This window comes from Anomaloglossus baeobatrachus, chromosome 4 (genome assembly GCF_048569485.1).
Source record: "Anomaloglossus baeobatrachus isolate aAnoBae1 chromosome 4, aAnoBae1.hap1, whole genome shotgun sequence".
NCBI classification, from domain to species: Eukaryota; Metazoa; Chordata; class Amphibia; order Anura; family Aromobatidae; genus Anomaloglossus; species Anomaloglossus baeobatrachus.
The window spans coordinates 546,584,860-546,609,717 of NC_134356.1; the positions used below are offsets into that span (position 1 = coordinate 546,584,860).

A 24,858-nucleotide genomic window follows, 5' to 3' on the forward strand; every position below is an offset into this window, starting at 1 on the left:
TGTCGCTGTCCAATCAGATCCCGCTCATTACTGCATCTAATCGGATCCCGCAGGTTGGATGACACAGCCGCGCATGCGCAATGGCTTTAACCTCAGCTCCATCACACAGAGCGGGGGAAACGGTACTGTATTTTTAAAGCTCAAAGGTCAATGATCAAAGTCCAAAGAGGACATCAATGCTGTCTTAATGCAGCGGAGGCCACGGGAGCGGTGGAGGGAGGGGGTTTGGGGGGGGGTTTAAGATTATAAATATATTATATTAAACCGGCAATAATTGGAGACAAGGTATTATAGCCAAGGAAAGTAAACACCTAAAAATAAAGGTGTATATATATGCCCGTAAATCCCCATTCTCGGGGTAATGACGGGTAGGGTATATCAATCGGGACAATAATTAGATTACATTTTTAGGAAAATAAACGACCAATTGGAAACAGAGAGGTTTTAATAAATCTGAATTAAGAATTATAAAAATGGAGAATAGGTTAACCTATCATTAAGGCCTAGTGGAGCTTGTGTTTTTAGAAATTAATTCCACCTGCATTCTCTCTGCAGAATCCTCTTATCCAGGTTGCCACCCCTAGGACTGGGTTTAACCATTTCCACAATTACAAAAGAAATGGATCTGCTATCACCCTGGTGGAATTCCCAGACGTGTCGGGCCAGGGGAGTGTCTCTCTTATGTTTAATATCCCCTAAATGTTCACCGACACGTCTGCGTAGCTCCCTTGTAGTCTTACCAACATAATTCAAGGGGCAACTACAAGTAGCCATATAGACTACCCCGCTTGTCTTGCAGTTTGAAAAATCATTGACAGAATATTTTTTGCCGGTGCTGGCGCTGCAGAAGCTTTTTGATGTGACAATCCAGCTACAATATTTGCAGTCGCCACACCGGAAACATCCTATAGGTCTTCCATCAAGCCAAGTACCAGGAGGAGTTGGTCTCTGGTAATGACTATGGACCAATTGGTCCCTAAGGGAAGTTCCACATCTATAGGTGATAGAAGGGTGAGGAGCGATGTTGTCACATATGTCTGGATCTGCACGGAGAATTCCCAAGAGTTTACGGAGTATGCCATAAATTCTTTCTGACTGGCAGTCATATGTGCCGATGACTCTGATGATATCCTCATCCTTTGTCCTTACCCGTGGTTGTAAAAGAGAATCCCTATCACTGTTCAGTGCATGCTTAAAAGCTCCTCTCGAAATGTCTTCCGGGTAGCCTCTTCGTCTAAAGCGGTCCTGTAGATCCCTAGATTGCTCGAAAAAATCGTTTTTATTAGAACAGTTTCTCCTCATGCGGAAATACTGTCCTTTAGGTATACCATGCTTTAGGGGAATCAGATGGAAACTATCCCACCTTAAGAGGCTGTTTGTTGACGTAGGCTTCCTATATGTTCGAGAGGAGAGGTGCCCCTGACTATCAACCGTAAAGACGATATCCAAGAAAGACAGTGACAATAATTCGATTTCACTTGTAAATGACAGACTAAAATCGTTGGTGTTTATCTCCTTGATGAATCTATGGAAGTCCACCTTGCTACCTGACCAAATCAAAAAAATATAATCAATGAACCTCCCCCAAAAGTGGATCAAATTGATCCACCAGGGGGAGTCATCGGAAAAAATGACCGTTTCCTCCCACCAGCCCAGGAGCAGATTGGCATACGATGGGGCACAGGAACGCCCCATAGTAGTGCCCCTGCCCTGGTGGAAGTACTTACCATCAAAATTAAAATAATTATGCATCAAGGTGTATGTCAGGAGCTCCAATACTAGATTGTTGTGGGGTTGCAAGTACACTGCTCTAGACCGAAGGAAGTGACGTACTGTATCAACACCCTTAGAGTGTGGTATAGAACTATACAGGGCTTCCACGTCGATTGATGCAAGGAACATCCCTGATTCGACCAAAACCCCATCTGTTTTTGAGAGGAGATCAGAGGTGTCACAAATATAGGATGGTAGGGCAAGAACAAAGGGTTTGAGGATCACATCAATATAAATGACAACATTCTGGGTGATTGACCCCACTCCCGACACTATGGGGCGTCCCCTGAGTGGGGGGTACCCCTTATGAATTTTCGGGAGTGTGTAGAATGTGGCCACTGAAGGTTTAATTGGCAACATAAATTTGTACTCCTTTTTTGAGATTAAATGTGTCTCAAGGGCCTGATCCAAGATCACTGTGTGCTCTGACAGAAACCTGCTCGTGGGGTCAATCTCAAGGACCCCATAGGTAGTTCTATCATCTAAGAGACACCTACACATACTCCTATATAGGTCATGGTCCATAACAACAAGGTTTCCACCTTTATCCGATGGTTTTGCTATAATCATCTGGTTGTTTTTAAGTAGTCTCAGGGCATCCCTTTCACCCTCAGTGAGATTACAAGAATCAGTGCTACCCTGTAGTTGCAATGTCATCCTCCACTAGCTTCAAGAAGATGTCAATACTTGATAGCTCGCTGGATGGTGGCAACCTCTTACTCTTGTTACTCAATTCCGTGAAAGGTCCCCAACCTCTGTTTCGTTCCCCTTCCTCCAAGAGCTCCGTAAAAATATTGACCCCCTCCAAGTCCGAAACCTCAATCCCCAGTTGTTTCCATCTCTCACTATCATTATTTTTTAAAAAAAATTTCCATTTCAGTTTCCTACAAAATAGGTTAATGTCCTTAGTCCAGAAGAATCTATCAAATGACTGTCGGCACAAAGGACAGCCCCCTTCTGAGGACAGATAACATATCATTTGTGAGAGTGAACGAGGAGAGGTTTATTATTTGGGTATCATTTAGGTCCTTACGCTTGACTGGTCCTGACTCCTCAAATTGTAGGAGTTGGGAATTCCCTTCTCTAAAAAAAGAAGGGGTACCAGACTAGGAGGACAAATGGGGCAAGGCGGAACCAGAGGAAGACTGTGGTGGACCTCGAAAAGGTCTTGTTTCTACATTTGGGCCGTGAGAAAAATGATTTCCTCTCTGGTTGCGCCATCGCTGTCTCCGTGGTGGTCTGTTCGTGTGGCCCCTTCCTCTATGATAATCTCCTGAATAGAAGGGACCCGCTCTTTCGGAGTCCGAGTATTCCTGGTCAGATGAAGATATATCTGTATATAGTTTTGGCTCACTAGATGTTGTAAAGTTATAAGCTCTCCTGTCCTTAAAATCGTTGTAATCACGCAAGAATTGTTTATGTTTGCGCTTTTTTAAGGTTGCTTGGTATTTTTCTATGCTATTCTACAAAGATATTTCTTTCCTCCCAAAGTCAGGATTGCTTTTTAGATCTAGGGCCTTTTTCCTCAGTGTATCCAATTTGGTCAAAGATTCGTTATAATTTACTTTTTCCTTTTCAAGGAGCAGTTGCATGAATCTTAGCGAGGAGCCCACTGATTCCTTCTCCCAATTAGACAGAAACTCAGGATCCTGTAATCTCGGGGCCGGATTTATATTTATCCGTAATCCCCTAGGGACAATACTTTGCTTGATATAATTTTCTAGGGCTTTAACTTCCCACCAGGCCCTCAAGTTCTCAGAATAGAGGTCCTGTAAATCCCTAAAAGTGTTCCTTAAAGATGGAGAGTTGGACCCTGAGTTACTGTCCTCCGTGGAGAAGGCCTGGACCGCGTCCTCTAGCCAATCATCTGCCCCAACAGGTCCCAATAGAAAACCCACCATAGAAAACCTTGAGAAATTATCAAAAACAGTTCAGTCGAATTGAGTTTTAAAGACCACTGCGCGGCTGTGTTATCCTACCTGCGGGAGACGCGTCTGTGATGCCGGGGTGCCAGCGCGCAATGCGCGGCTGAGTTATCCTACTTGCGGGATCTGATTGGACAGCGACGAGACACTATTGTGGGTGATGTGAATGATGCGGATTGGCTAGGGCACATGCGCCCCTTGAGTAGTGTGCTATCCCACTCGTGGGAATTGATTGGGCGCGGTGATGAGACGCCACTGTGGGCGGTACCTGTAATGCCGGTGGACCAGCGCGCATGCGCGGCTGTGTCATCCCACCCGCGGGATTTGATTGGGCAGCGATGAGGCGCTATTGTGAGTAGTGTGTATGATGCCGATCGGTCAGGGCGCATGCAGCCCATAAGCATCGCCCCACTTTGATCACTGTGATGGGCGGTGTTGAGGAATATGGGTGTGGGGGTCAGACCAGAACCGGCTGCCTGGGAACAAGGGCGGTACTAATCTTATTTGCCGCGCCCCTTTGAAGGGCACGCAACCTCTCTGCGCCTGCGTACACCCATGACCTCAAGTCCTTTATTGGTTAGAGCACTGGTGACATGCGCAGTAAAAGTATTGGAGACAAGGTAGCCAGGGATTTTGATTGGCTGGCGTTTCCATGTGACCTAATGGCGCCGGTTTTTAAACCCTGCACATCCTGTGATCATGGCACACAGCCATGGATCACTACATCAGACAGTTGGGATTTTGGCCTCCTGATGATCCTGGTACCTAGAAAAAGGGGAAACGCGTCAAGGCGATATGGAAACATTTATTTGAAGGGAAGTAATTGTATCTAAATATCTCCCTTTTTGTGCGCATTTTTGCATTTAACTTTCTGGTTTGCTTCTTGGTATGTAGGATTGCCTTGATATAAGATTACACGACTGATGAGGTTATTATTTAGCTTTATGATTATCTTGTGCATCTCGGTAAGCCTACAAATTTTTAACTTTTGGTGTGTATCCATGCATGATGGTCACAAACATATTGATTCAAGTGGTGGCATACTGATTATTGACTTTAATCATTCTGTAAGGAACCGGTATCCATGTAATTAAACTGCAGGTTGCGTGTTTATAAATCCATCTTTTTTGATTCATGTATTAGTGTTGTGCCATTTTTTAGTATTATTCACTCATAAATTAGGGTGCATTAAGGGAAAGCCGACGTGGAACGGGGGCGCCCAAAACATTTACGGCGTCATACCCTCCGTTGATAGGTAGGAGTGAGTTCCCACAGGGTGAGATAGGGACCCCGTAGAGAGTGCCTCCTCCTCCTTCCTCCCTGCCCCTATAGTGCTTTTAATACTTCACTGTAATTTAGGGTGCATCAAGGGTTAGTTGACGCTGAACGGGGGCGCCCAGAACATCTACGGTGCTATATATATTTGTATATCCCCCCGTTGATAGGTAGGAGCAGAATCTCATAAGGATAATATAGGGATCCCATCCAGGAAGCTCCTACCATTTTCCTTGTATGCCCCTGTGTGTTCACAGTCACTGGGTTTGTTTTCTTAAAAATTCATGATATTAATAAAGTTTATTTTATATTGATAATTGAGGTTCTTTCTATTTGGTCTTTAAAACTCAATTCGACTGAACTGTTTTTGATACTTTCCTTATGAAAGGCATATTGGTGCCCCTCCCCCACTGCCCTGTAGCTGATGATATAAAATGGCTCACTGCTGTCATGTAATGGTGACAGGGTATCCTCATCTTCATGGAGATTTCTGTCAGACATTCAACTTTTTTATTTCTTTTGTGTATACAGTGTGTACAAAATGCATACATATACAGTATATAAAAATAAATCTAGTGTATATCTCTGCATTTGTGTGAATGTGTTCATATGTGACATTTTAAGTGATAAAATTCAGACAGACACAAAAAATCATTAATACTAAAAGTGCCAAAAAAACCTCTTAAAAATACTAAAACTCGGGTACCATTAAAAAAAACAACTACCTTTTTTCTATGAAAAATGAATAAATCTATAATGTTGTTTATCACAACTATAATATACAGCAAAAAAAAAATGGATGCGGCTATATACCAGGATGGGGACAAAGATACAAGCATGGTATTGGAAAGCTGGGTGCTGAGGGAAAGAGGCTCTTTCCCTCAGCACCCAGCTCCATGCTCTGCTATACATCTTTCCCTCAGTGCCGAGCTTTCCCATACACTGCTATGCATTTTTCCCTCAGCACCAAGCTTTCCCATGCTCTCCTATACATCTTTCTCTCAGCACCCAGCTTTCCCATGCTCTGCTATACATCTGTCTCTTAGCACTGAACTTTTCCATGTTTTGCTATACATCTTTCCCAGGTTTCCTATATTATGATATCCATCTTGTCCTCAGCACCCAGCTTTCCCATGCTCTGCTATACATCTGTCTCTTAGCACTGAACTTTTCCATGTTTTGCTATTCATCTTTCCCTCAGTACCCAATTTTCCCATGCTATGATATCAAGGGCAAGGAAGGAAGGGAAGGATGTATATCAGAGCACTGGAAACATGGATGCTGAGGACAAGATGGATATCAGAATATGGGAAGCTGGGTGCTGAGGGAAAGAGTGATATCTGAGCATGGGAAACCTGACTGCTGAGGGAAAGAACAAGTGTCAACGTACTCATCCTGTACCCCGAGTTCGAGGGAGGGGTGCCCAGGTCCAAATTTTGCACTAGGGCCCATCGAACTCTAGTTACGACACTGCTCTTAAGGTATCTAAGATCAGTAACTAGACATGAGTGAACCCAAGGTTTGATGTTCGGTGTTCATACCAAACAGGGGCTTTACAAAGAAAAACAGAGTTCGCTGTGCTCAGGTACGCTTGGTGCTCAGCTCAATGTGAGACACTTGCAGTGTTTGAACAGCTCACACTGGGGGTAACAACAGCGTGATCAGATGTAGTGTGCACCAAGCAAAAAATATTAAAAAACCCAGCCCGCCTGCCCCTGGAAGTAATCTGTTTAGGGGTGGCTGCATGTGGATGGAGACCCAAACTGCCTAATTAGTGACTTTCATTGGGGTTCAGGTAAAGTCCTGGTCCTAAACCAAACTTTATCTAAAGTCCAGCTGCATCCACCAAACTGAACTTCCACGGGTCCGCTCATCTCTACTAGTAACAACATTTGATAACCTAGCCTGAGAATAATAATACCTAGGATATAAGAAGTGACTAATGTAATGTTTAAAAAGATCAATATTTTATGAAATTATAGCGATAAAAATAAAATGCATAATATACCAGAGAAGGTCCCTACAAGACTAGTAGTGTGGTATGATTCACATAAGGATACCACACCATGATAGGAGTGTCCATACTATGGCATCTGATAAATATCAATCATGATGGGCATTGAAATATTGCATATCCACAATAGTGGTAGTTTAAGAAAGTGCAAAAGAAGCAGCACACATAGATAAAAACTACAAATATGGTATTACCTGGTGGTCAGCTTGCAGCTGAATGGCACCACATCCCTCCACCTTGACACCCGTTTTGCCCTATTTCTTCTGGAGGGAGTGCCACATGCTCCCCTTAAGAAGCAGGGTGAAACATGCATTACGGTAGATAAATGCAGTACCAATCAGACGACAGTGAGCTGCCATTTCACCATCAAGTAATGCCATATTTGCAGATTTTACGAGGGGCTGCTGACAAGTCCTGTGAATTAACACATTGGGTTAGTTTTCTTTAGCTGAGAGAGAGAGAGAGATAGAAGGAGCCCCAATCATCATCACACACACGCAGGCACTACCGCCCTATCATCACTGCACACATGCAGGCACTACCGCCCCATCATCACCACACACACGTAGGCACTACCACCTCCATCATCACCACACACACAGGAACTACCGCCCCCATCATCACTGAACACCCCAGCACTACCACCCCCACCATCACTGCACACACCACAGCACTACCGCCCCCATCATCACCGCACACACCCCAGCACTACTGCCCCCATCATCACCGCACACACGCAGGCACTACCGCACCCATCATCACCGCACACACCGTCACTAACGCCCCCATCATCACCACACACACGCAGGCACTACCGCCCCCATCATCAATGCACACACCGGCACTACCTCAGTGACATCCCCGCTGACAGCGCGATTCACTTCAGTTGCTGCGTGGCGCTGAAAGAGAGCGGCATGGTCTGTGGCCGCTCCTGTCAGCTTCATGTAGAAGAGCTGAAAGCATAATGGGACCTCTGTGAATTACGTCGGATCTGGAGGGGTATTTGGGGATTTTAATAAAGTGGTGAAAGAGGGTGTATTTTTGTCTTTTATTTAAAATAAAGGATTTTTTCGGGTGTATGTGTTTATTTACTTTCACTTACAGGTTAATCATGGGGGGGTGTCTCATAGACGCCTGCCATGATTAACTTAGGACTTAGTGGCTGCTAATAAGTCCTTATTACCTCGATTGCCACCGCACAGGGCAATTCAAAATTAGCTGGGTAGAGTCCCGGGACTGTCGCATCTAATTGATGCGGCAATTCTGGGTGGCTGCTGGCTGAAATTTTTAGGCTGGGGGGGCTCCCCATAACGTGGGGCTCCCCATCCTGAGAATACCACCATTCAGCCGTGTGGCTTTACCTTGGCTGCAATCAAAATTGGGGGACCACACGCCGTTTTTTTAAATTTATTTATTGTACTGCACAATATAGACCCGCCCACCGGCAGCTCTGATTGGTTGCAGTGAGACAGCTGTCACTCAGCGTAGGGGCAGGTCTGACTGCAACCAATCATAGGTGCCAGTAGGCGGGGGAAGTAGGGAATGCGAGATGGAATAATGAGTGGCCGGCATTTTCAAAATAGGAGATGCCGCCAGAGCAGTGTGATAGCTGTGCAGCGCCGCGCCAGTGATCGGTGAGTATGAGAGAGGGGGTGAGAGGGAGAGACAGACCGACAGAGAGAGATAGAGAGTCCAGGAGTGATTTTAAACGATTTAGATCATTCTGCTGAACATGCTGAGCATGCTCAATAGAAAGCGACGGAATCCGTCACCATAGACAATCATTAGACACCTTGGCAGATTCCAACGGAATTCGCCAAGGTGAGTTGTTTTAACGACACCAAAAACGCTACATGTTGTGTTCCCTCTGCTCGGCGCTCAGTCAAAATAACAACTCAGCATCGGCCAGCGAATGCAACGCAGACACTGCATCACAGCGCGTCTTCAATACAAGTCTATGGAGAATAGCGCAGTCCGTTAATGGATTGGGATGAACGCAAGTGTGAAAGTACCCTATCTCTGCCAGCAGCACCCTGCTTTTGGTGGGCTCCCACTGAGATGATAATGTATTAGATGTGACCTGCAGTCACATGTAACTCAACAGATAATACAATGATACTTTTATGCATACAGATAGTAGAGATTGCTCCTCTGGATCACACTGCTGCTGGTTCTGCATGTGCTGCTGTTTTGGGCTGGTGGGAGGAGTAAGGCAGAATCAGTGAGAGATGAGAGCAGACTGTATCTATATATTGCTGATAATAACAGACTGCTACAAACCACAGATCTTCAGAATTTTTGCAGTTTTGCACTAGTTCAACTGTAAATCACAAGTTGATCACCTATTATGTGAACATCCTCACCTGGCACCTCAATAATCATAGATCTGAAACTTTGTGATGCTGTAATTGGCGAATTTCCGTGTGGGCAATTTTCCGTGTGGGCAATTTTCCGTGTGGGCAATTTTCCGTGTGGGCAATTTTCAGTGTGAGCAATTTTCCATGTGGGCAATTTTCCGTGTGGGCAATTTTCAGTGTGAGCAATTTTCCATGTGGGCAATTTTCAGTGTGGGCAATTTTCCTGTGGGCAATTTTCAGGGAACCCTCGGATCTATATGTGCTACTGCTATTGCACGTTCTTAAACTACCTCTATTGTGGATGTGCAATATTTCAATGGCTGCCATGATTAATATGTATCAGCTGCCATAGTATGTACACTCCTATGATGTGGGTCACATAATATTATTATTTATTTTGATATCCTTTTGGGCACCTTACCACGTCAGTAGTCTTGTATTGTAAGGAACTTTCTGGAATTGTATGCATTTTATTTTTAGGAGAGTAAGTTAATAAAGTATTACATTTTTGAACATTGCATTATTCACTTCCTGGGCATTATTATTCTCAGGCTAGGTTATGGATTGATATTTTGAAGTGTTGCTTTATAGGGATCCCCTATATCTGTAGGACTATCTTGGTTAATAAGCAGTAACAACATTTGGTATAAATCTTTACAGAAGACCTGTTATAGCATAAAACTGCAGGAGCTGTTCTCATATAACTCTACATTAGACCTTTCCTCTATTATTCCTCCTGGAAATGTGTATGATAAATAAGCAGAAAACTGGGATCTACTCTTTGCCTTGTCTACAGTGTGATATTGCCAGACTGTGTGTATAGTCACATAGCAGCGACATGAGCAATGGTAGCACCTAGTGGTCTATATATTTATAGATCTGGAAGGAATAATTTCACAGACTAAAAAATAGATACTCCAGAACTGTTATTAAATGATGAATAAAAGTATATACTGAGATAAATGGTCCTCTTCAAGACACAAGATGCAGGAACCACCTGTTTCCTTCAGCTGAAAAGTTTAAATGATTGTCACCAATGTATCAGGTTGTAATGTAATTCTGAAGATTCTGAAGCCCTGGATGTAGAATTCCTTATTCTGCCCCTAATTTGTGGTCAAATAAACAGTAAGTAGAGATTTGTAGTATAATTAGTGGTATGATTTGTTAGTGACCGGGATCCTTTATTGTGTTGTGACGGCCTGGACTAGCCAGGTAGTCACAGGTAGGCCCTTGCACAAACACCCTACCCCTAAAAAGGTATCAGCAGCCAACCTAAAACCCTGAATCACCCCTCTCAGGTCTTGACGTTCACACCTGGGGGCAGAGCCAGGCGGTTGGCCACGCCCTCCGAGGAGTTCGGATAGCCTAAGGCGGGAAAAACACAAACAGATCAGTTAGGAGAGGAGAGGAGAGTAGTTAGAAAGTAGTAATGTCTGTCAGGGATCTGGGTAGGAGCCCGGATACCCTGTGGCCAGGAGGCAGACGGTGGTGGCCGCCTGCAGGAGCCGGGAAGACAGCCGGTGGAACCGTCAGGGACCGGGACAGGGTAGTAGCCCGCCGGTACAAAACCGGGGAACCGAACAGAAACCCGGAGCACCAGGAGGGGTACTCAGACCCAGTACGAGGCCCAGAAGCCACTGGACTGAGTCAAATTCACTGATTGGGGTCTGGACCTTAGGTTATTTCCCACCCAAGTCCCGACTGAAGGCAACAACCCAACGAGGGGGATAGAAAGGCACCGCTCAGGAATAGAGATCCCACGAGCCAGCATCTGCGGGCAAACGGGCTCCCCGACATCCACTAGCCGGGGAGCGGACTCCCGTCGCTGAAGCGAAGGAAGCCAGCATTCTACTAAAGAGGTGCAGGAGAAAGGCGGGAACCACCAACCTGAGTAAGGGGCAAAGTGCAGCCGGCTGCGGGCACCGACCACCATCCTTTTGGTTTAGCAAAGACTCCGGTGTATCTGTCATAGTGAGTACAACAGTGCCCTCGGGCTGCGCACCGCACCATCCCGCCCGCACCTCCTTCTCGCCCCAATCGGACCCCCGGGGTCACCAACCCCTGCCCACTGAGGGGATCAACACCAAGCTGCATAACACCGTCCCCGGGAGCCTAGTCAACGGCAGCGGTGGTGCCCACTCACTCACCACAAACCGTGGGTGGCGTCATGAACTTAACCCCCAAACAACCGCGGCCCCTGGCCGTGAACCTCCCCATCAAACACCACCCCTCACGTAGCGCCAGCATCCCTTCAGAGCGACGTGACCCCCGGGTCCGGGAGGAGCTCGAGCCACCCACCGACGAGCACGGATATGAGCGATTCGGCAGCCGGCCAAGCCCCGGGGCGGTACAGTGTAATAGGATGAAAGGGACATACCAATAAGGGAAGAAATAGCACTTTCATATTTACACCTTTAAGTGACTCGATCTCCATCCCCCCTCTTCTTTTATTGAAAGCTCTGGCTAAATAGATCCAGAGAAGGGCGGAGACCGATGGAAAACAAGCAGGTGGGAAGCTGCACCTAATGTTTGGCCACACCAAGGGTGCACTGAGCGCCTGTACTTGGGTTTTACAGTCATTATTTGCTGACAGTAACAAACTGCTGCAAAACAAAACATTACAGTGATCAATCAATGAGTCAATCAATGCTTGAAATGATAGTTTGTTTGATGCAACTTTATGATTAGAGTTGTCAGATCTCTCTTCCATAGAAATCAATGGAAATATTACGCAGCCACTATGGTATTGTCACAGTTGTGAACAATTATATTTGCATTTTATGAGATAGATTAGCTTGTTCAAAATTATTGTAAAATGTAACTATTGTCCCTGTGACATTGACATTTCTGCATGTGTACGTATGTGTGTGTTCATATGTGTATATATGCATGTGTGTATGTGTGTGCATGTGTATATATGTGTGTGCATTTGTGTTTTCATATGTGCATGTGTGCATGTTTTCATGTGTGTGTGCATGTGTATATATGTGTGTGCATGTGTGTTCATATGTGTATGTGTGTATGTGTATCTGTGTGTGCATGTGTTTTCATATGTGCATGTGTGAATGTGTGTGTGTTTTCATATGTGTATTTGTGCATGTGTTTATATGTGTGTGTGTGTGTGTGTGTGTGTGTGTGCGTGTGCATATGTGTGTGTGTTCATGTTTATCTCTGTGTGCATGTGTTCTCATATGTGCACGTGTGTATGTGTGTGTGTGTGTATATATATATATGTGTTTTCATATGTGTATATGTGCATGTGTATGTGCATGTTTATATATATGTGTGTGCATTTGTGTTTTCATATGTGCATGTGTGCATGTGTTTTCATGTGTGTGTGCATGTGTATATATGTGTGTGCATGTGTGTTCATATGTGTATGTGTGCATGTGTACATGTGTTTTCATATGTGCATGTGTGTGTGCATGTGTGTATATATATGTGTTTTCATATGTGTATTTGTGCATGGTGTTGATATGTGTGTGTGTGTGCATATGTGTGTGTGTGTGTTCATGTGTATATGTGTGTTCATATGTGTGTATATGCATGTCTTCAGATCAACTTGCTATTTTTCTATGCTGTATAACCCTTTACTTACTGACACTTTTTTAAGAACTATTCATAGGTCACTATTCCATCCCTTCCTCCCTAGTGTAATGTAGTTATGGTTTTCATTATTTGGCATCACTAGACACCTCTCCTCTTTTGCTGAGGACCATTCCCAGGTGAGGACCTCTTCTTCTCTGCCACACTAACTTTAGGCAATAGAGAAGGGGGGAGAGAGGGAGGATCTCTGTGTCAGCCAGTGGATGTCAGTACTTTGCATAGATCTCTGCTCTCCTCAGTGTCTGAGAACAGCAGCATGTACTCTGATGATAGGTGACAATGATCTGCCACCTTCCCCACATCCTCTCATCACAGGAGGAGGAATAATAACCAGGACCCTGCTTGCCTCGCTGGGCTTGTAACGAGCTGGGATTGACTCGGAGCAGTTGTGGAGCCGCTGGTGCTGGGAGCTGTTTGGCATCGTTTGTATTGCTAGCCTGGACCTGAAGGAGCCATGCATCCGGACTTCAGGAGCTGGGTACTGGCCACTGTCACCTTGCTGGTGGTCTTCCTCATATTGGCGGATATATCTGAGCTGGAGGAGGAAATCGGGTAAGTACACGTCTGCCCCCTCACTTAGACAGCAGGGAGCTCCTGAGCATCTAGTTTCTTTGTCTTCATAGTTCAGCTTAGCTCTTGCTTAACTCTTATGCTTAGATATGGTTTTCTTCTAATACAGACTAGTAGTTAACCCTATCATGTGTGAGGTGCTGCAACGATGTATAACACAAGCTGAATTATTTGTGGAGTCTATCATCTACTACTTTTCAGATGTCTGTGTGTGTACTGTATATGTGTGTATGTACTGTATGTGTGTGTGTGTACTGTATGTGTGTGTACCGTATCTGCGTATCTGTATATGTGTGTGTACTGTATGTGTGTGTGTACTGTATGTGTGTACTGGATCTGTATATGTGTGTGTACTGTATGTGTGTATGTGTGTACTGTATGTGTGTGTACTGTATCTGTATGTGTGTGTACTGTATGTGTGTTTACTCTGTGTGTGTATATGCATATATGTGTGTGTGTACTGTATATATGTGCGTGTACGCTATATACGTGTGTACTGTATATATATATATATATATATATATGTGTGTATTGCATTTGTGTGTACTGTATATACTGTGTATATTTGTGTAGCATATCTGTGTGTGTGTATGTGTGTGTGTGTATATATATATATATATATATATATATATATATATATACAGTCAGAAATCACTGATTACTTCCTATAATGTCCATGCAGTTGTGATGTAAACACAGACAATGTATAGCACCACTTGTGGGTGAGAGAGATGGGGCTGCTGAAGGCTATAAATGAACTGCTACTAATACAAATGCAACATATTGTCGGGAAGCACAGTGCTTAATGCTGGACCATGCCTTGGAGACAAGGCAGAGCTTCCAATGCAAAACAGTGGATGCTGGAAAACAATAGTTATGATGCAAAGCTGTGCTTATATCACAACACAAGCCTCCTGAATGCACAACCAAGGCTGCTCCTTGTAGTGATACCTCAGCATGGTAGGGGCTCCAGGACTCCACTTTATTATATTAGTCTTGTATCTATGTGCTTTGCTCTTCTTCCAACTCACCTGGCTCCTTTGCCTCTTTGATAACTTGGGTTTGTGGATAGTGTTGGAACCTTAATCAAGGGAAGGATTATTCATCATCTATTGACTAGTGGATTTGTATAGGGCTGAGGCTCAGGGCTTGCAGGGTGGGGTGTGGTGAGTTGCCCCTATGGTTGGCATTACACGTGTCTGAATCGATAATGGCCAGCAGCAGTAAAGATGAGCTCAGCTTTTCCTTGTGTCTCCTGGGTGTGTTCAGTCTTTATTCTCTGCTGTCCTCATGCTTGTTAATAGTTCGTTGGGGCCATATTCATGATGTAACTGACCACATAACCTCATAAAATGATGACGATCATTATAACAAATAGCTTAGGCTGTTCTTATAACACATACCCATGGGGTGAGATGAGAAGTAATCTGCTCTTATCCTTATAGCAAGGAATGTTCTATAAGAATGGGTAAATTGGATACATCACTTTATACTGTGGAATTCCTATACCTCATGCCATATAATAATTTAATTATTAAAATGTGGATTACTGAAAACTTTAAGCTCAAGATTAAGTCTCAAGTCAAAGTATATATATATATATATATATATATATATATATATATATATATATATATACTAGTAGGTACATATATATTCAGGCAAGTCAAGGTATATTACTGCTTCCATGTAGCCCCAGCCTCACTTTGCAAAATAGTGTTTTGGCATATTATTGACCCATTCGAATGCATAAAAGGCTCATCCTGTCCATTATTAGCGTCTAAATGTGATATTAATAGCTAAAGCTTTCTCATTGACTTGGTGAGTGGAGCAGATGACCACTGCCATTTGTGAGTTACCTGGAGTAACTGTTCTCGATTGTAGGCATTGAGCTATTTCTACATCCTTTGATATTTTCAGGGTTTTTCAGAAGCTCCTGTTCCTTTGAATGTTCCTTTGGATGGGTTAAAGGGTTGTAAACATTGGCTGCATTGCTTGACATTTATAGCACTGAAAAGTGCAGCTTTCAAAAGCCATTTTTGTGTGTATTTTGCTTTTTCACCTTTCCCAAACAACCTTTGTTATATTTTTAGTACTGAGACCTTTTTGGTATTTATTTACTTGTATGACAGCTGGAAGCAACACATTGTGGATACCTCTATATACTCAACAATTCAATTTATCTACAAATAGCTCAATGTACAAAGGCTCAGATCACTGGTTAGGAAGTCTCCAGTGGTTTTTTGAAAAAAGTTTTTTTGAGATCTCTCATAAATCTATGTAATGCAGCATTCACCTGTAGGGGAGCAACTGTTCTTCATGATTTCTATGGTCTATAACTAGGATGCTAGAACTACTTTGAGAAGAGGATTGTCACGATTCCTATGTGCAGAACATTTTGTATTGTTCTGCTGTGCTCTCCTGCGGAGCCGGTATATGCTGCTTATGATGCAGAGTGTTTTGCAGGATGACTGCTCTGCTGATGGTTTCACAACACTGGGTTCCATACTAGTCCTGGGAGGTGCTCACGCAGTTGCTTCTCATTCCCAATGATTGCTCTGCTTCTTTTGGGAGCGTGTTAGCTCAGGATGCCGCCAGGTATACTTCCTGGTTTTCAGTTGTGTTGTTGGCTCCCATGGTGCTCAGTGTTCAGATCTTTGCATCTCAACTCCGGACAGTTGTTAACCTGTTTCTGCCTGACCCCTCCTGTTTATGTTGTGACTTCACCAGTTTCTGACCTCGGACTTCCTCCTGTCCCCTCCTGTTTCTGTTGTGACTTCTCGGTTTCTGACCTCAGACTTCCTCCAATCCCCTCCTGTTTTTGTTGTGACTTCCTGTCTTCTGACCTCGGACTTCCTCCTGACCATTTCCCTGTCTGCTCCTTGTATTTTGGTACATACGCTCCTAGAACCCTGACTTTCGGCTTGTACTTTGACCTTATCTCTGTCTGCCCCCCATGTACTGTTGTGTCCTCCTGGTTTATGATCTCAGCCTGTCTGACTAAAATTAGGTTACAATGCCATACAGTTGACATCCATTGGGCAGATTTGTTCTCTTGACACAATTGCCCCTATGTTTGATATAAATTAATCAGTTTAACATAACCTTTTTTGTAGTGTCTTCTTGTTTTACAATTTTTTTTTTATACATTCAAGAATAGCATCTAGATGGAACTGTGTTAGATACATGCTAAAAGGAAACATTATTGGCACCGTAAATGTCCATGCATACTATATAGGGTATGTCAAGAAAGTGGTTTTCTTTGTCCGTTTCCTGATGTATACCGCCAACTAGATGCAAAAATGTAATGCTGAAATATTAATACACATAGAAGCAAAGATGCAGCTGGTTAAGGAAGGGGGGGGGGCAAGCCACTTTCCTATACAGGGCTCATATACACAGGGCTTGTGCAGCAAACTGAACCTTTTCCACAGGTGACAAAAAGACCAGCTGCTCTGTATCCAGGCAATACAATGGCTGCTATTAGTGAATGTTACTCAACATCTATTACCAGCAAATGAGAGCAAGTAAATCTTAAACAGTTGAGCAGAACGGTAAAGACTGTTAGAAAAAAGCAACTTATGGCATTAGGTTGCTCTGATTTTCTGAGGAATGCTCTTTTCTAATCCATTCAGCAGACACCAGGCACCACGTGCCGATCCATTCCCATATGCTCCAGCAAACACTTCCTCCATGGCTCATTGTTTCAGATATCCACCTGCAAGGAATACAAATACTTAGAAGATCTGGGATTCCTGTGTAATTTTTCTTTGTTGCTCACAGTTCTAAATTGCTGCCTAGGCTCAAAGAATGGCAGGCTTTTATTTTTAGAATGTGCCTGAAATGATGCTTATAAGTGGCTAGAGAAACCTTACACGAGTCCACCATGATTCATTTATTGGATCCAGTGAAGCTGTTTTCATTTACGTTTAATGGCCCATAAAAAAAGATAACTTTATTGGGTTGAAGAAGCTATGTCTTTCTGTGCAAGATATTTAGTTGTGTGAGGTCCCAAATAATACATAAGATTTCTGAAGGTCTCATGTATAAGGTAGCTGTCAGATCGTAGGAGCCGAGGAGACCAAAAGGTCAGATAGGAAGAGAGCCATACCGTGACATGGCAGATTTTTCATTGAAGCCCAGGAATTTCAAATTACATATATTAGTGGGTTTGTTAGGATGGTGTTACATGGCCTTGAAGGGAACTAACCAGGATTTTCACATCTAAAGTAAAGTCAGTGCTATACTGGTGCTAGGATGCTGATTGTAAGTATACCTTTTGTTCTGAGATTGGATGTTCTATTTCCAAAATATGTGAAAGTAAAGTTCCACCAATGCACTGCTATTTGATTGACAGGTGCAACAGGAAGGTAATATATGGGTCGGATCTTGTTATATACTCCAGCCCCTGGCCATTTGCCTGCCCCGGAATTAATGTTTATGACAGCAACAGGGGGAGGAAGGCCAGGAAGGCAGACAGGGGCGGGAATAGATTGAAAGGCCGACCCACATATTCCCTTCCTGTTGCATTTGTCAATCAAATAACAGTGCATTGCTGGAACTTTACTTGCACATATTTCTGAAATACAAAACCCAATCTCAGAACAAAACGTATGCTTACTGTTATGATTCAGGGACCGAGGAGGATCAAAAATGCAGAAACCCAAAATCTCACCAGAGTGGATGGAACCTTAAGGGACTGCAGACCTGATCCTGAAACACAACTAGAAGTAGCCGTGGGACGAGCCTACGATGACCTAGTTGTCTCGACACAGCCAGAGAACTAATTATTCTTACAGATAAAAAAATAAGAAAAGCTAATCTGCCTCGGAGCAATCCCCAAAGATATAGATAGCCCCCCACATGTAAAGACTACCAGTGATATAGGAAAACACAATACAAAGCTAGAAAAACAGGTTCGGCAAAAGTGAGGCCCAAACTACCTTTATAGGAAAGGATAGGAAGGAGTACTGTCTGCAGCCGTAAAAACCCTAATAAAAACCAGCATGTCTGATATGGAAAAACCATGAGACCAAACGGCCAATCCCCCACTATATCAGCACTCTGATATTACTGGGATCCAAAAACACTAATATAGATGAGGGACTGAATTAATACCAAGCATGACAAACCACAAAACATTGCAGAATCATGGAGCTAAATATACAGACACTCCCAGCAGGCAATGATTCAATTCCACCAAGAACTCCACACAGACAAAATAGGAATCAAGCATTAGTATCAAAGCAGAAAAAGCAACAATAAAGTGGAAGCAATAAGCAGAGGTACAAGACCAAGTTATCTGAGAGGAGTTTTGGTAGAGAGCAGGGCTGGTTTCAGAATGTCCTTAACACACAGAATATCCATTGAGCACCGGCAAGTAACAGGAGAAAGCTACTCAGCTATATAGCCGAATCTGAGAGACCTGATTGCCAGTCCTCCAGAGGTGTGTGGCTTTCATTCCACAAATCAACTGCACCGCCAGCACTTACCACAAGAGGAAGCCCCAAACTGGAAAATGTATTCACATTAGCTTACACTCAGCATCTTAATGCCAGTATAGCACTGGTTTTATTTTATATATGAAAATCCTGCTTGTATGATGATAAGAATATTATCTGATTTCCACACTCCAGAAAATAATGTTTCTTTATTTTCATGTACAGGTCTACGCATTTCAGGAGTACTCAGCTCCCTTCATCAGGACTACATAGATGTTTTTTTGCCTGTTGTCCTGATGAAGGGAGCTGAGTACTCCTGAAACGCGTAGACTTGTGCATGAAAATAAAGAAAATTAATCCTTTCATCGTTCCGGATTGGTCAATAGCATGGCTTTAAAAAACAATTTCTACATTTAGCTTTCACCTCACTCAGTAGTGGCACTCTTTTCTCACAGGTGTGCTGTTTTATTCTCATGAGACACAAACAATGATTGCAGTAAAAAAGTAGAGCTCATTGCTTTGCTTCTTTGTGGCCCTTACTATAATTTTATGGTTACGCAAAATGTACAGCAGTTACTACTTACTCCTACTTCTAGCTATCTGTGATGCAAACACTTGCTACTGGTCTGCACAGCTCTGAAGACATTTATTTGCCAGGCTGTATCTGATGTTTGCTAACAGGAGAATGATCCATTGGAAAGGACATAGGAATGATTTATTTTCTTTTCAATATTTTTTTTATTGCAATGAAAACATGTCAAACACAGTACATACCATTCAAACAGTATTCGGAACATGGTAATGTCATAGCTTTACATGGAACAAAGAAGATATATGGAAATCTATAAGGAACTCATATCTTGAGGGAGAGATTTAGTTCCAAAGTTCATTCCCAAAGTTCTAATCTCTCTTCCCTTGTCGAAAATACCTCAGTTAGGTGTTGTTCCTTTGTAGTCAATATGCAGTTAACGATAACTTTTGTGAATTATCATTAGAGATATTAACAAATGTAAACCCTGTGCACAGTGGGGTTGAGGGATTTTAAAGAAGGGTGAGTTTCAGAGAGGTTAACTAAAAAGGATAACTAGTGTTAAAGACCTCTGTGTGAGGAGAAAGTGGGGGAGAAGAGAGGAAGAAATAGTTTCAAGAGGGTGATGAGAAACAAGAAGTGCGAGAGGGGATTATGTTAGGTAAGCGGTATATCAATACTGGCTCGGGAAGTGGAAGTGGGTCAAGACGCCACCAATTCAAAGTACTCAGGGGATTCTCGAAACTTCAGCCAGGGGGCCCAGGTAAGTCTAAAATTTTCTTGAGATTGATAAGTTAATGCTCCCATCTCTTCGATATGATATAACTGGTCAATTTAGAGAATCCAATTTTGGATCGTGAGTATATTTGTTGAGCGCCAAAGGGGAAGAATGAGCAATTTGGCTGCTGCCAGTAGGGTAAGAATAGGAGGAGAGTTTTTTCAGAGTATTTTGCAGATTGCTGACCAAGTTCAGAAAGATTAGACTGGGTTGGGGATTAAAAGTCAGTTTCCAAATTCGCTTGGTGTACTTAAGCACATTCTTCCAATAGGGTTGCAGCTGGTCACACTGCCACCAGATTTGGAAGTACGTGCCTCGTTCTTTATTGCACCTCCAACATATCTCTGAAGAGGAAGGGAACCATGTGCTAGTTTGAGCAGGTGAAACATACCATCTGGTAATTATTTTGTATAAGTTTTCCTATACCTTCACGCCATATGATGGGCCAAAGGATCTTTTGTAGATTTGGATAAGATCTCCCTCTGTAAATTTCCTGCCTAGATCTTTTTCCCATAATGACATGAATGCCCTTTTCAGCAGAAGGTTATTTAAGATCAATATTTGATAAAGTTTAGACAGGACTTTCTGGGGGGGGATTTTGTTTGTGTGATCAAAGATTCAAAGGTGGAAAGGTACCTTTGAGGCAAGCCATTTGGCAAGTGATCCAGTACCGCTAACTTTAGTCTTTCATATCGGAGGAAGTTGAGTGAATTCGGGGCTATGATCTTATTGAGCTGGGTCAGGGGTATAAGTGCTCCATCCTCTAACGCAAGTTCCACTGGTGTGGTAAGTGTGTGCAGTTGATCAGGAGTGCATGATTGCGTGCTATCTGAGTACAGTTCCAGTAGGTCCATTATACGGATTATCAGGGAAGGAGGGGGAATAAGATAATCTACATGTTTTATCTAGGTTTGTAGCACATTTTTAAAGACTGAGTTGCCTGTCATGGGGTCTCGAAGAAAATGTTTTGCTGAGTACAGGATGGGACTAAAGTTTGTCGGATTGGTGGAGTCTGCATTCAATGTCCAAAGTTTGTTTGGAGATTTGCGGGTCCAATTTATTATCATTGATAGTATTGCTGCCGTGTGATATTTCTGTGGGTTTGATGTTCCTATATCCCCTCTGAACCTAGGGAGCACTAGCATATTGTAGTTCAGGCTTGGGCACCTACTTTTCCAGATATTGTTGTTGAAAAGGATTTTAGCTTTATGGAAAAAGGTTTGTGGTACTTGAATTGGTAACATCTGGGATACATAGCTAAATTTGGGTAATACAAAGCTTTTTAATAGATTTTTTCATCCCATCCATGAGACAAATGGGGCTGACCATGAGGCTATTACTTTTAACGAAAATTTTAATAACGGAACAAAGTTTAAAGATACTAAAGAAGGCCAGTGCAAGCATATTTCCTAAGTAGGTAATAAACTTAGGGGGGGGCACTTAAAGGGGTATTTATTGCTTGGGGGAGCTGTATACCTAATGGGAGCTGCATACCTAATGTCTCTTGTTGCTTGTGGGAGCTGTATACCTAATGCCTCCGATGTGCCAAATTAATTTTGAAATTTGACAGTGAGCCAAAATGTTCAAAAATGTCTAGGATAGCTGGGAATTCTTTGAGGGGTTCTGTCATCAGGAGAAGAAGATTGTTGGCCAAGGCTGCCACTTTATGTGTTGTTTCAGCTATGGAAAAACCCTTACTGTTCAGGTGCTGCCGGATTCGTTGAATAAGGGTCTTCATCACTAATATAAACAGGGATGGAGAAAGTGGGCAGCCTTATCGCACACAATTTTTAAAATTGAATGGGCTAGAAAGATGTCCATTTACCCTAAGACGCACTGTCGGTTGTGTATACATCAGAAAAATTGCCTCTATGAATGGAGTAGGAAAAGCGAAGTGCCATAATGTTTCTCACATAAATATCCAGTCGATCCTGTCACAGGGCTCCTCTGCATCAGTGCCTTATAGTACTAAGGGTCTGCGGAGAATAAGGGCATGCTGCATAAGATGGAGTAAGCGCATGGAATTATCTCATCCTCTTCCATTCACAAAGCCCACTTGCTCAGGTGAGATTAGTGAGGGGAGGATGGTGCTTAAACGGTGTGCCACAAGGCTTGCAAACAGTTTCAGATCATTATTCAGCAGCGAGATCGGTCTGTAATTGCTACAGACTTCCGGGTCTTTTCCCTCTTTATGTATGAGGGAGACACAGTATGTGCTTCTAACGATTGTTTTGGAAAACAGTAGCCCTGTAGCACAGCGTTCATAGGAATGATTTCTAATGATTCCCCATTCCGCTATTGCCACCAACTCAGTGCATATGTAACGCCTACAAGGTCAGAGCACAAACTAACCGTAGACATTTCACTCTCTCACATATCTCATATAGAGATCTTAATTTTGTTGCACAACTTGTTGCACATCCAACACACTTGAGTTATAATACCAACAACTTCCCAAGATAGCAATAAATATGAGTGTGAATATTATATAGTATACATTCATATCAATTAGGTAGTCCAGGAGTACCAAACAGTGAGAGGTTTAGCATTAGTATATAACTGGAACTGGAGTGGGGAGAATGAAAAGAAACAACAGATACACAACATAAAATCAGCAATAATAGAATATTGTATAATATTAAAGCTACTTGGGTAACCAGATGGGATTTCCATCACAGGAAGTTCAGTTGTAAGCAACGGATATTTAAGTTGTTGATACGCCTTGATGCTGTATACTGCCTATATACTGCTCGTTATTACGGAAATATTCTGAGAATACGGGTTTCAGAGTAGTCTATGGATGCTGCATTACTGTGGGTAATATAGAGGTTTTATATAATAGTGTGCATTCGGTCTAAGAAATGTTCTCAATGTATAGAAACTATCACTACTTCTGTGAATGATTTACAGACAGCTATGCTCCGGAATTCTAATGCTTTTCTGTTCTTAGGTCTATGAATTTCTACAAATGTGGAAGTTTATTTTAGTTATTTTCGCAGCAAAATCTGAAGGTTTTCTGTGAGTACATGAAGCAAACTTAATAGAGCATAAAATGTGTTCTAATTTGCTGCAAACTCTAGGGGACCAGTGCTGCTGCGGGGAGGGGTGTTACTTTTCATCCAAAGACATGGGATACATCCATAGGGATTTGTAAGCATTTCATCCATATAGATGTGATGTAAACTAACACTGCCCCATGAAGACATGGTCCCTGAGATCATCACTCTGGGAACAAATTACAGCTTTGGGTACATTAGGAAAGTAGAGCATGTTATATGTACTGTTCTTGCCAAAGAACCATTGTGAATATTATTGGACAATTATCACAGGTCACCATATATCAACCAGATGCTTCATGGCATAGACCTAATTTAAAGGGAACATAAAACCTATTTTTTACATGTATTTGGTAGTTATTCTTCGTTATCAATGTTTTGGCTTTCTAGCTATAGATTCCATTCTATAATCAGTAACTTATTATAGAGATAGCCGTCTTACATAAACTGCTGTTAACAGCATTCATCAATATGCTATATAGCAGCTACATGGACCATAGGAACTTTTAGTCTTGAAATGTGCCATGACTTCCATGGTAGAATATTTTGGCAATGTTCTAAAACATGTGACCGCTATAATCCTGCCTGTGTTGCTAATGAGATAACTGTTAAAAAGTGATCTCTAAAGAGCAGAACGTATCAGCCTATTATGCGCCCAAAATAACTGCCAAGCATATCTACTCATCCCAATGCATATACAGACTAATTAGCATGTGGATTTTAAAGCTAAATTTCTCAGCAATGGCACATCAGCTTGCAATAGGAAAGGTATCATTTTTATTAACTTTCTACTACTATGCAGCCATACCACTAGCTTCAGTAGTAAAATCATCCTGACATCTTCCCTTTAACTTTACAACTCAACCTTCTGTGTGCTGTCATTGGAAGGATCAAATCTATTTTTGGCCTTCCATAACTTTTCCCCCGCTTCTGCACTGCCATTAAAATATGAACCAACCAGGCAATTAAATGGCCCCATGGCAGCTAAGTCATTGCTTCATGCTATCAACAAGTCCCAGGCGGTCCATCCTGGACTTAGCTATGGCTTGCCATGGGTAAGGGGCACTTTACACACTACGACATCGCAGCTGCAATGTCGGTGGGGTCAAATCAAAAGTGACGCACTTCCGGCGTCGCTCTCGACATCGTAGTGTGTAAAGCATTTTTGATATGAGTAATGAGCACAAAAGCGTCGTAATCGTAGCATCGGTGTAGAATCGGTCATTTCCATGAATTGGGAAAGGCCGATGTTACGATGTTGTTCCTCGTTCCTGCAGCAGCACACATCGATGTGTGTAAAGCCGCAGGAGTGAGGAACATCTCCAACCTGCGTCCCGGCCGGCTATGTGGAAGGAAGGAGGTGGGCGGGATGTTTACGCCCCGCTCATCTCCGCCCCTCCACTTCTATTGGCCGCCTGCCGTGTGATGTCTCTATGACGCCGCACAACCCGCCCCCTTAGAAAGGAGGCGGTTCGCCGGCCAGAGTGACGTCGCAGGGCAGGTGAGTGCATGTGACGCTGCCGTAGCGATAATG

General features: G+C 43.0%; 1 protein-coding gene across 2 annotated transcripts in view; it reads left to right on the forward strand.

Annotated features, from left to right (window-relative positions):
• Positions 1 to 13,125: 13,125 nt before the first annotated feature.
• Positions 13,126 to 24,858, forward strand: part of ST8SIA2 (ST8 alpha-N-acetyl-neuraminide alpha-2,8-sialyltransferase 2) — a 414,076-nt gene continuing 402,343 nt past the window's right edge. The window contains exon 1 of one of the 2 annotated variants that reach the window (XM_075342826.1): positions 13,126 to 13,502. In XM_075342826.1, coding sequence (XP_075198941.1) covers positions 13,405 to 13,502 — 98 coding nt within the window. In that variant the 5' untranslated portion in view covers positions 13,126 to 13,404. The remainder of the gene's footprint in view (positions 13,503 to 24,858) is intronic. The other variant, XM_075342827.1, reaches the window with a different exon arrangement.